We start from the raw sequence: 13175 nt of genomic DNA, 5'->3' as shown, positions 1-13175 counted from the left end.
GAACTCCTGTCCCCAACTGGTCGTAGATAAGGACTTAAGGTGGGAAAGGAGATAGAAAGCAAACAGAGTAATAAATGTGATAGAGGCAAAAAGCTCATTTCTTCTGCAGTCTGGGGGAGGGTAGGTTACTGAAAACAGGATCAATTATAGAAAAAAAAATCAACCCTGATAAATGGCAACTCAGAATAGTGATACTGTACGTCCAGTCTTCCCCAGTCATGGCCTCTTTCCTGCTTAGAAATTTTCTCTGGGTGGTATTCAGCATTATCGAGGATTTCTGAATGCCTGCTAGATTGGAGCAACTCTGCAGAAGGTCTGACCAAACTTTACTGCCAAACATCCAGAAATCTTGGCTGTTGTCTCAGCACATGCACAGATCAGTTGATTGGGACAGTGTACCAAGTCCAGCACTTTTGAGAATCATCACACACCCCTCACACAGGCTATGCAAGGAATGCTTAAATACTTACATCTGGAAAGTCCTGAATATAACTATGATGGCCATAAGTGGCAGGGAGACAGGTATGAAGTGAACTTGAGTTAAAGAGATTGAGTGAGAGAATTTGAGCTCACAGACCACCACTCCCATCTAAAACCTAGAAATTTCTTAAGCAGCATCTTGCACCCCTGCAGTCTTTTTCTAAAAGACATATCATATGCAAGGCAGGGAAAATGGATGACAACACATGGATCCTTGTGTCAGTTGATGAAGGGAAGTCTCTTTGAATAATTCTGGGGGCAGATGACGCTTATTTTGACCGAGCAGCCACTCCCACTTTGCCCTTGTCTAAAGCTGTCTAGAGCTAGAAACTGTTGAGCCACTGTTTCTATAGGACAATACAGAGTTATACAATAAAATAAACCCAAATAAAGTAATGCACACATTACTCATGAGAATATGTAAATGGATAAAAAGACAGCACTGTGGTAAGTGAATATAATGGGAGGTTAATTATAGCAAAGAAGAAGAAATAGCAGAAGATCCAAGCAGAAAAAAGACGTGCAACAAGCTGTTCACAGCCACCTAACTTGTGTTTATTTTCCTTTTTTATTTCAGCTGCTTATACCCCAATGTCTGTTTGACACCAAATGTTTCAGTAACTTCTGAACACACCACATTTTTCCCAGGAACGCTCACTGACATGTGGACAGAAAGATGAAATAAAATCTCTAGTCAGATTGATAACTTTTTCAATTGTTTGCTCCCAAAAACATGCCTCAGTGTTTCGTATCAGGTTTCTGGGAGTATCACAGTGTATGGTAGTTTTACAGATCAGCTGAAGTCCTCCCACAGCACTCACTTTCTTCAGACAATGGTCTCCCATGAAAACATGGATCTTTCCTGAGTTTCTTCCTCATATGGCTCAGAATAGGCACCCCTCCAGAAAGTTTAGATCCGAAACCACTGGCAGCTTCATGCAATTAGCTACCCAGTACATTTTGTAACAGCAAACATCTCATGCCAACAGCAAAGGATTTTGTGCCATGTCATCATCCTCTGTCATTATATGGGCTTCTCTCATTTCAGATCCTGCCATCTCAAATCTAGACATACAGTGCAATTAAGGCATACTTCTGGAGGGCCTGCTGACTGAGGCCTGGAGATGGAGCACACATTGCTGCTTCAAGTCCAAGCAAAGGGAAGATAACAAAGGTTTTTCCAAGCAAAGCTGGTGCAGCAGCCACAGTAAAACAAACTGGTTAGGTCTGTTCGCAGGTAGTTGAAAGGATTTACAAATGCTGTGGGAGTGCTTCCCTTAAAAGCTTCTTTTAATGCTTCCCTACTCTTTATCTCAAAACACCACATAAGTGTGTCTCCCCTCTATCTCAGAACAGATGGCAGAATCACAGTCAATCTTCCCATTGCCTCATGCCAGTTTATTTTCTCAGGTACGATGTTTCAAAGAGTACCTGTGCAACCAGCAGCAGCAAAAGCTGCTCAGAAGTTGGCAAATTAATGCACATCATTGGACTTAACTGATTTGAACAGATACCGAAGGGGTGTTGCAACAGCAGGGTGGTAGAAGGACAAACCAAAAGCACATTTAAAAGGGACAGGATTTGGCATTGACCTGGCTTGCCTTAAAATTTACCATCCAGCTCCATTACTTAGAGGGGGATGGAAGGAGAAGAGCAGAAAAGTAACTACTCAACAGGCAGCAAACTGAACTAAGTACCCCAACATCTACTCAAAGTATGAACTATGTGTTGAGACACGAAATCTAGCTCCCTGGGATTAGAATACCAGACTAGATTTAGTAGTTTGATATCTTGGTTCTGGCAATGGACCATAGATGATGGTTCACATGAAGCAGAAAAACAATGCATACTGCACTGTTGCCAACTGTGCAATGCTTTATCCAAGGAGAAAAATCCTTTCCTGACCTCTAGGCAATCAGTCTGTGATCTGTAGCATGACATTTGGCTGTTCAACTCAAGCAGAGCTGTGGCACAAGTATTCTTTAGGCTCATAAAATTAATGACCGTCAATATTACCCTCAAAAATTATACATGTGTGCAGCCAAAGCAGGTTGAGTTAACTGCCTGCTGCAATCAAAAGCAGAGGTTAATATTACTCTGGACAGGGAAGGGTTTGTTGGAAACTGTTGGTTCTCTGACTTGTCATTTTTTTCTGCTTGACAGTCAATGACATTACAGTAAGATACCAGAAGTGTTCATGATGTATTTTTGATGTAGTCTGTCTACTGCTATTTAAGTTCAGCAAAATTACATGCGGGCAGCTAATCACATAGTTATCAACTGAAAATGCTTGTTTTGGGTAACCACCTTAATTTTTTTTAAAGCAACAACCCTGCTGCAGACGATCTTATTGGTCTCAGAACCCAAAGCTTAAAATAGGGAGGGAAAGATCAAGAGAACGTGGTTCAGTGGTTAGAGAACAGTAAAGATTCTAATTTTTAGTTCTGAGCTTCTCCATCAGTTTGCTGCAGAAACCTAAGTGAATCTCTCTAATGCCTTGAAGTTATCTTTCTTTACAGAATTTAACACGGAGGAGGGTAACCTGAATGAGCACGCTGACATTCACTGACTCCTTATGCAGGCAGTCACAGTGCAGAGCCCCACTGGGGTCAGTCCATCCCGCTGCTACATTCACCTACACACATCACCAGGACTTCAGGGTCCCAGTATTTTTTTTCTGCCGCAGAAAGCCAAACTGCTTTTTAAGACTTCCCCAGACAGTCATGAAAGAACTTTTCAGTGCTTCTAGACACAGATAGGGAATAAGAGGATTAGCTTGCCACCTCAATACACGCACGGTAAGGCTCACAAACCCAAGCAAAAGCTCAACCTGAGCCTTAACACTAGGTTGGGACAATTCAGGCTGAGAGCAACACTTAAGCTGTGGGTATAGGTGGATGTGGGGTGCAGTCAGGGCAACATTTAAATAACTGCTAGGTTCTATAATGGAGACGTATCTTCCCCTCTAAACAGTTACAGCGGTTAACTTATAGCTGGATAAAGTTGTTTGCCATACAGAAGTCAAATTTCTAAGTATGAAGGAGGAGGTCTTCACAGGAAGTATGGAGTTTGAGACATAAGACAAGCTTCAACCTTAAGTCACTGAGCCTGTAGTCTCGGAAATACCAGTAAACAGGATACTAAGAAATCAGGTAGGCACAAAAACATGCAAAGTTATGGAAATCTGTAGTTTGTGGTATGGGGAGCATCTAGGGAAAGTAACCTTGCCTTTGCCTTACTAAGTGGTTCCACCCCTCGGTTGGTGCTCCAGGCCAAAATCACACTCATACACTTGAAAGATGATGAGCTAACTTTTTACACTAAGGTCACATTGGAAAACTGAGATATGCAGACAGATACAGATAAACTTGTTGAGATTTTAGTAAGAAAACCAGGGTGGTAGTGGGAGGAACAGAAAAACAAAAAAAAAAAAAAAAAAGGATTTTCGTTAATGGCAACTACAGTTCCTTTCTACCTCCAGTTTCCTACATTTATGGGCTATTTCTCAATTTCTGCACTCTCCTTGATCTTGAACTGCCATTTCACACGACTCATCTTACATGTCAATGGAAAAGAAAAGCGACAAGTTTGATTCTGGGGCCCTCTCTTCCTTGTTCGCCTAATGAGAGTACAAGATCATCACAATATCAGATTTATATCCTGTCTTGGATTCTCAAAATGTTGGTTCTTTCTGATAAGATAAATTCCACTGCAAAGGAACTCTTTGAAGAAAATCTCCTGTCTAGCCATTTTTAAAACTTTTTAGTTTTATTTAGCCTGAGTCGAGTTTAATATTTATACTGTGTGATGAAGCAGAGTATCAGCAGCAACCCATCATAACATCTGTAGCCTATTTTCCAGGATAGAAAAACCTAAGTATGTTCAGTAGCTACCTCTATTACTAAATCTTAAAAAATTGTTTTTATTAATATTGTGCTTCTGAACAGGTCCACTGTCCTTCTGAACCTCTGGAATATTAAAGTGACCGAAAAGGCCACATTGCACTAAGCAACTGAAGATGGACCCAGATGATAAAAGCTCTGCAGGCTGCTGCACCTATTAAGTGACAGTGTCCTTTCAAACTGTACTGTTGCGGTCCCCCTCACCCTGCCCATGTTACTAGACTAGGAGCACAAACAAAATACTAAGTCTAACCCATCTGTTATAAACAACAGAACCAAACACAATCTCCTCAACCATGTCACATTATAAACAGATCACACAGGCTCAATTTTAATAGTCAGTATTGTAATTAAAAAACTGATTTTTCTTGCATAAGATAATGAGAACATGCTACTCTCCGTTACTCTCTTACAATTATTATAACATAATAATTAAGGAGGGGAGGGATAAAATAACAAGGTGGGGAGGGATAATAATAAGGGGGGAGAGGGATAAAAACAGTAAGATGTCCTCACTAGGACTGTCGAGTGTCATACAGACAGACGGTTTCTGACTAGTGATTAAATTCATAATAAAAGTAAGCGCTTTTTTTTTTAAAAAAAATCTTTCTAAGAGTTTGATAAAAACCTGTTCTTTGGTTTAAAACACATTCATTGAAATTATCTTTCTATGAAAAATATCAACTTTTCTTCAAAAAGTCAAATCCAAGAATTACTTCTGAGTTTTGGTTTTGCACTTAAAAATTTATATACTCCAAAAATTGTTTTTCTGCCCAGTTCCTGTTGAAAAATCCCAGTTCCTGGCCTGCTCTTGCATGAACAAATAAGATAAATATCAGATGCCCTCTACCGGCCCTCTGTTTAAATTAGAGTTTCAGAAGTTATGAATTTCCCAAATTCCTTCTAGCCCTTGCTTTTGTTACAGTAAAGTTGCAGTTTCCTGCCTCTGTCAGACAAGTCCCACCACTTCAAAGACTGAAAGTGCGGTCAGTGTGATGATATAGCTGTCAGCATGCAATTGGAGCGTGACGTGGACAGAAGGAAGCTGAAAGGGCTGAGAGGGAAAACTGGCAGCTCCAGGAAAAAGATTTGGGTTAAGGGAGGGGAAAGGAAGATAGATAGAACAAGGAAGAGATCATACCAGGATTGGAGCTCGAAAGAAACATGGATGCCAGTAAGGACAATTCAATGTCCCAAGCATGAGGGGAAGGGGAGAAATCTGGGATCCTCACCCCACTACACACTCTTTTAAACCCCATGAATTAACAAGTTTGCTTGAACAAATCAATCTTTCCTCTGAAAATGCTCTTTTTGCTTTCAGATTAACAGCATGTAGGGCAGGTGGTGCAGATACAAAAATGTCTCAACTCTCTTTACAGATTCCTAGCTTGACTACTAGGAAGACCATGCTGCAGCAGGGTTAGATTCGTGTTACACATGAAGTTTCACAAACAGACAGACTTGAGATGCACGGAGATGAATATGCAGTAGGAGAATATGTACTCTCTGATTAGAGACAGCTCTTGAAGCAGTTTTCCACTGATACTACACTCACTGCCTGGCATGCTCAACTAGGTTATACTTAGCACATACTGAGGTTTTGCAACACTCTCCTCTATTCAGAAACACCCCTGTAATACTCCTGGCCTCCTCAGGAAGGTAAACACAGGTATATCCATCTTGAGTAAATGTCCTCTATTGCAGAGGCAACTTCATTATCTTTGCTGCCTACTAGGCAGTTTCAGGAAAGGGCAAAACCAAATGGAGAAGCCATCCATCATCTGTTTCTTACCTTCCCCTCAAATCTTGCTGTGGCTCCGAGCTGCACTCGGATATTCCGAGGAGGAAGAGTAAATGCTGGTGCTTCAGCAGGGACAGGGGGGCTGAGTGTCAGGGAGGTTTTGGAGACTCGAGTAGATGTCACCAATTTCACATCCCCCATGGTGTGGACTGTAAAAGAGAAACAAGTGGTAATACTGAAGTTATGATGGTTAATTGCTTACATTACAGTAACAGCCAAGAATCATATCAGGAGCAGAGTGTTCTACCTGCATGCTATATTTGTATACACAGTAAGTCTTCAGACTGAGGTGACAACTGCTGCTTTCTAGGTGGGGAACTGAGACCCAGGAAGATTGCCTGGTGTGCCTACAGTTGCGGTCAGGGTCACAGCCTTGAGCTGAACTCAGTTTGAACTCTCAAGTCACAGGCCAGAACCTTAACCAAAAAGTTATCCTTTACAACTGCATTAAAAGGTAATAACTTATTTCAGGAAGATATTTTCACAATGTGACTTTGATTTTCCTGGCCTAGAATACACCAAAATCAATAAGTCTCAGAAGCAGAGCCAGTGTTAAACAAGTACTTATGAAATAAAAAGACCTCTGTTTGCACTGGAATTAAGTTGCAAGCGGGAATGTGGAAAATCTGATTTTTCATACCATGCTTTCAAGGTCTTAAGAAATATCTGGATATCTCCCTCCAAAGTACAGCTAGAACATAACAAATACTTTTGCAGAAATTCCAAGTCTCTACTTTACTGCAAATCCATCTACAGCACATAGACTAGTAAAACGGCACAGAGGCCAAAGTTCATAATGCTACAAAATGGCATTTTAGAGACCTCATTACAGATATCTGCTTCAGGGATGATTGTTCTGCTACACACTTTCATACTTCCTAACAGCTTTCAACTTCCTAACAACTTCCTAACAGCTTTCATACTTCCTAACAGAAAGCAAGAATTATTATATTTTTGAAAAGTAAAATTTCAGGTTTTTCAGAAAAAAATAGTAGCTGACCCTAGTACTAATTCCTTGAATCATCTATGTAAATTAGAAGCCCCCACTGTAATATACCTATTTAATAGACAAGTTTAACACCTAAAAAAACCCTGAGAAATGGCTTGACCCACCAATAGGTCATGTTGAACCAATGAAGAACACTGGGCTTCCAGTCATAATCCTCTGCCATACACACCAATCTATGACAGACTATGCATTTATTCATCTGATTCTGATGAAAGTTACAATAGATAATACTTGAGTAAAAAGTGAAACCTCAATTTGAACAGGAGAAAAAAAAACCAAAACAATTAAACTAGGGCTACATTATTCCTGACTGTATGAAGGATGCTTTTTCTAGAACAGGCTGCAGTTATTTGGGGAGCAGGGGAACACAAAACATTCATTTAGGACTTACATTCCAATGTCACATGTATGCGTCTGAGAATATAGTTTTCCATACAGTATAGCTTATGTGCTCCTTGAACATACAGAAACACCTTCTCTACATTGATCAAAAACAGTTTAAGAGGGCAGCTCCTCTCATGGAAGTTAGTAGTCTAAAAGTTAGATGTTTAACCTGAACTAGAAGTTTAGCTCCTCATAGTCAACAGAGAGAAAGAGGCACCTCCAAAGGGTGTTTTGTTCTAAGCCACAGAGCTTTCTGCTTCACAGTATGCGCTTGTCAGGAACTATGGTTTAGAAGGCAAATCCTTCCAAGATATCAGTTAAATTATTTATGCACACAGATTTTAAAAAACTACTTGAAATCTCCTTCCTCATTCATAAGAATCCAGATGACGTGGACTTTGGGTTTCTTCTGGAATTGTGTTCTTTTAGCATTTCTGTATATCAACATACAAAAAAACCCAGAAAATCCTCTATTGTTTCTAACAGTTGAATTGCTGAGACTAACACATAAATGGAATAAAGATGATTTCCTTAACCATGGTGCAAAGCTTTAAACTGAGAAATTCTGCTTTCATTTACACGAGAGTTAATCTTGCAGTGAATCTCTGTATTGGCACCGTCATTTGAGAGCACGGCACGTCTCCCTTTCCAGGATAAGCAACTCTTTAAAACAGAAACAGACCCCCCCCCAAAAAATTATCTTTGTACCTTACTTAAAGAACTATATGAAATCATAATATAATTTAAATATGGAAGACACCGTATTCCAGAGACATGAGATGAAATCAAAGACTTCCTTCTTTTCTAACAAATGTACTTTAGCACCCTAACAAAGAATGACAGTCTCTCACAGCTATAGTCACTGCAATGAAAAACCATTTGCCTGAAAAAGTGAAGAATTATTATTTCAATTAATTGTTCTTTCGTTAAGAACAAGACTCCAAGCTCAGTTCTCCGCTCAGAACAGTCACTGCAGTAAACTACAGATTATCCCAGGAGACTTTCAATCAATTACACAGCTGTAAACTGATATACACTCAGTCACAGAATCGTCTTTGTCACAGAGCACACGTTTGCCAGCACTTTCTTAAGATTTATTTTTCTTTACAGATTAAGAACAAACATTTTTCAAATCTCAAATTGTCATAAATATCAACTATGACCTTTTGTCACTTTTAGGATATGATGTTGATAATTTTGTATCTGCTTCCTGTCCTGGTTTGAGGTAAAACAGAACCAATTTTCTGGTTTGTAATTTTACTTTTTAGCCAGGCCTCTTCTAACTGACTAAACTCTGAAATTAATAGCACATTGTTCAGAAACTAAATTTTGGTTTTAAAATAATATTGTAAGAGTAGCAAAATTGAAAACAAAACAAAAACAGACAACATCCAGAATCCAATTCAAACTTGATATTCACCCATGCAAATGGAACTCTGTTTTGGTCAATGTCATTATAGCGGCTGAAACAAGCAAAAGAGGAAACTACATGCACTGCAGATGCTTACAGGACTATCCTGTAGGGACAAAATTTTCAAATATCTGTCCTTAGGTACAAAGCACTGCTTATGCAGGACAACTTTAAGGAATTTGTTAGGCATGACACCTGCTTACACACAGAAGCCTCCACACTGGGTATGCTACAAGACCAAATTCACCAAGTACCTGAAAAAGAGCCACTGGCACATGCCTGGAAAATACACTGTATTCAACATAAGCTCATCCTCCAAGCATCACTGGGCTCAAGCATCTCCGGACTGCATTGAACGAAACGTCCAGTGGCTAGGAAAGACCCTTTGATGAAAAGACTGAGCTAAAGACCAACACCAGCTTTCCACTGATTTCTCTGGCTATTCAATCAAGCTCTACACAAAATTACTTGGGGGGTGGGGAGAAAGTAGAAAGAAAAAAAAACCATCCTGAACAGCTAAGGTACTCTTACTGGTCAGGTTACTAAGATGCCAAAAACCGTCAACAAATTGATGCCTAATATAGTAGGACCGTAAAGCATAAAATAAAGTAATAGCTAGTCTTTTCTGTAAGCACATCTTGCATGGTTTTATATTTTTCTAAATAAAGTGTCTAAATAGGATTGAATTTATAAATGAATATTAGCTCAAATCAGCACAAGCAGTTTTACAGCAACATAAGCTTCTAATCATCCACATTTAGCAGTCTGACTTTAATTAACTATGTATGCTGAAGATGCTTATAGTAAATAATTAGGAAGTTTTGAAGTTTTTTTTTCAGCTTAGAGGATGTTTAACAGTTCTGTTCACAAACAAATAATTTCATGTTGTGCTGTCTGGTGTTACTATGGAACTGCCATGTGCAAATGTTTTAAAGAAATAGTGTTCCAGAGAACAAATCTTGTTCAAGCTTACAATTTGATAGACAAGAAGAAAGCAGATACTTAAAAGCTATGGAATGTTTCTGATTTTTTTTTTCTTTTATTTAAGCAACTTTCTAGAATAAACCCATCCCTAAAATCTTTTTCTTAAGTATTTCAAGCTTCCTGCTGAATAAGATTTCAAGGATGCTACATGAACTCATAACGTTTTCATTTCACGTGCTGTGCGCACCTCGACTATGGGTCTTTAAACAAAACCAACTGTAACTGAAGTTGCAACACAAACATTGTGGTATTAAACATAAAAGAAAACCACCATGCAAATGTTGGCTTGTAGGCTAGTGAAGTGGTTAGACAGCATTTCTAATCTGTATTTTTTTTATTCTTAATCCTTTCTAAAAAGCACATAAATCCTGACAAATTCTTAGTGTGTCCTCTAATCTTTCTAATACCAAAGCAGACTAATGTGTTTCAAGCTTTTTCTGTTAGGAACAAATCTCTGTCACTCAGTACTCTGCTCACAAAAATAAACCCCAAAAAAGCAAACACTTAGAAATCCACCTCATAGTTTTTCTCCTCTACCTATTTTATACAAGTAAATACTTACCATCATCTTCCTATGTAACCATTTAATTATACTAATTTCCTTTTACCAAATCCTTCCTCTGAGGCAGAAGAGAAATGAGTTGCAGAGAGGGCATGTGTGTACATATGACAGAGCAAGCTCATGCAAGTGAGAGGAAACCAGAGCTGCCAGCTGAAAAACCTTTATTTGACTTACTCATATCGCAACTCTACACCTAAGCAGCACATTTTTACTTGGTCCAGCTATTCTGTTATTTTAGCCAGACTGCCTTCAATAACCTCTGAACCACCTCTGAAATCTGGATAGAACCTTTTGAGCTCTTTAAAGATAGGAGCAAAAGGACAGACAGCCGAGGGGTTAGAGCATTTTTCTGCTGTTTGGGAGTCCTGGTTGAATTCCCTGCTCTGTAACGGGCTGCCTGAATGACCTCAGGCAAGTCACTAAGCCTCTGTTTTGCCATGGCTCCCCATTTGTAAAGTGGGGATTATTGTACTTCCTTACCACAAAGAAGTGCTCTGAGGATAACTATATTAGAGGGTGGGAGTAATAGGACCACATAAATAGCATAACTAGCAAAAGGCACAAAATTACCATAAACTCACAGGAAGCTGGATCTCATTATAGATTTCTTTTTTTTGTAAATCAATCAGGGCGTGTTTTCAAAAAGCACACATTTTAAAACACTAGGTTAAATTTATTCCCTTACACAGATCACTGAATTCAACAGAGTTTTGCTAGGACTAAATGTTATCCATTATGCTTCAAAACCTTCAGTATTTAAAAGTTTCTTTCATTTCTAAACCTGTTTAACAGCTTCCCCTTTTCACACACCTTATTTCCTTTCCTACAGCTTCTTTCTTTACCACAACGACTAACATGTGGTTACCATACTTCTATACAAATCTGTAGCTGAACAAATTCTGCACAGAACTACAGAAATGAATTTTTGCATCCATATGACTTGTGAGTATCTTTTCAGCCTTACCCTACGAGACCACACAAAGAAGCATCCTGCCTCTGTCAGCTACTGGTACCCAACAAACAGCATGTAGGGAGAACAATAAACCACTAGAGGACCAGCAAAGGTGATGAAGTCATGTGTAGATTTAGCAGATGGGAGGAGGATGGAAGACAGAACAGGAAGCAAGGGACTTGTAACCTCACCAATCGTAGCCACGTATTCTGAGGAGCCTCTCCTTCAGACCCAGTAATTATAACAGGTATTGGGCTCTGGTAAAGAAACCGGACCAAGATTATGCTGGTGCAAGGAGGACTAAATTGAACTGGCCACACTATTAATACAAGAGAAATACATCTTTTATTTTTCTAAGGGAACAATAGGATACCGTCCACAGATCATGCTTTTGTGATGTTCAGATCTTGTTGTGCCTGTGCTCTGCTATTTGTAGTTCTTGCTAATCATTGTGGGTCAGGCAAAGCCTCAGAACGTGTCCTGACACTATGGGAGCAAGTGAGATTTTGTATCTATCCTGACTCAGCTGGGCATTCTTCCTCTCTTGTCTCATCCATAAACGATGATGATGATCATCATCATCTCACTTGTTCTCTACATACCTGGTTTCTAGAAAAGCCCTTTCATCATAAAAATTTTCCAAGGCATTTTCAACCCAGACTCCTAAACGTCCTATCCTTTTCCCAGTAAAATTTGATAGTGATTATTAGACATGGCAGTAAGAACAGGATCAGATGCCAAATCTTCACGCACAACTCCATGATCCAAAAATTTTGCAAGCTTAAGTTTTGGCAACACCATGCATGTAAAATCCCTGGGTATATTCCCACAATATGCATTTGCATAACTATCCCACACAAACTGGAATTACAGATCAACTTGCAATTTGTGCTAAAGCTTAGGCTCCCTAAAGTGACAGCAAAAAAATTTCCAAACTAAATTACAATTTCATTTGGGGCCATTGTGTCAAAGATTTTCACAGAAGTAAGCAAGTTCTTCAGATCCCATCGTTTTAGTGCCTTGGATTGCACACTCCGTAAGTCAGCCATGAGGCTCTGCATTAGCAAGAATCTTGCTTGAACACAGAAACAAGAAAGAACAGGTTCAAGCTGTTCCAGGTGCTCATTTTGACAAAATACGATTGCAGCCCCTATGTTTTATTACAATACAATAATGTTCTCCAGGCTGCTTTAAAGACTGAAATACTGTCAAGCTCCAAAGGAGATGTATGCATGTGAGATTGTGATGTAGAGTTTGAGCTACAAAGTGTAGTTAGAGCTTTCTGAAATGAAGCTAGGTCATTTTCTGATGTAGCACTGTGAAATATTCTAGGGTTTGGGCTACACTGTTTGAGATAAGATAACAAAAGTGTTTTGTGGCAGACTTCTTTTAGTCTACTATATGTCTTGGATATCCTTGCAAGAAAAAGGACAACTCTTCCTACATACTCTTTCAGGGCTTGTATGATACTCAGTATCATGTATTTAGTATGAGTAACTAGATGTGACATGCATTGGGCAGCTTTTGTTGAACATGCAACTCATAACAGTGGCTACTGTAGAAGTGTCCATAAGTAAAAGTGGCTAAGCCAGTGTGACTGAGAACAAACTTCATAATTAACAGTCAGCTGATAAGTCTCTGAAAGAGACAAAAAGATGTTGTTATACAGCTTGTGTGACGCAGAACTGAA

The 13175-nt window shown here is 39.2% G+C and overlaps 1 protein-coding gene across 4 annotated transcripts in view; it reads right to left on the bottom strand.

Annotated features, from left to right (window-relative positions):
- The window catches only part of MYLK (myosin light chain kinase), a 219919-nt gene that overhangs the window by 150185 nt on the left and 56559 nt on the right, over positions 1-13175 (bottom strand). For all 4 annotated transcript variants that reach the window (XM_054210264.1, XM_054210267.1, XM_054210266.1 and 1 more), the window contains exon 2: positions 6175-6332. In XM_054210264.1, coding sequence (XP_054066239.1) covers positions 6175-6332 — 158 coding nt within the window. The remainder of the gene's footprint in view (positions 1-6174; positions 6333-13175) is intronic.

The sequence above is a fragment of the Rissa tridactyla genome, chromosome 7 (assembly GCF_028500815.1).
Source record: "Rissa tridactyla isolate bRisTri1 chromosome 7, bRisTri1.patW.cur.20221130, whole genome shotgun sequence".
NCBI classification, from domain to species: Eukaryota; Metazoa; Chordata; class Aves; order Charadriiformes; family Laridae; genus Rissa; species Rissa tridactyla.
Note: the sequence above shows the minus strand (reverse complement) of the source record. Positions and strands in the feature narration are given on the sequence as shown.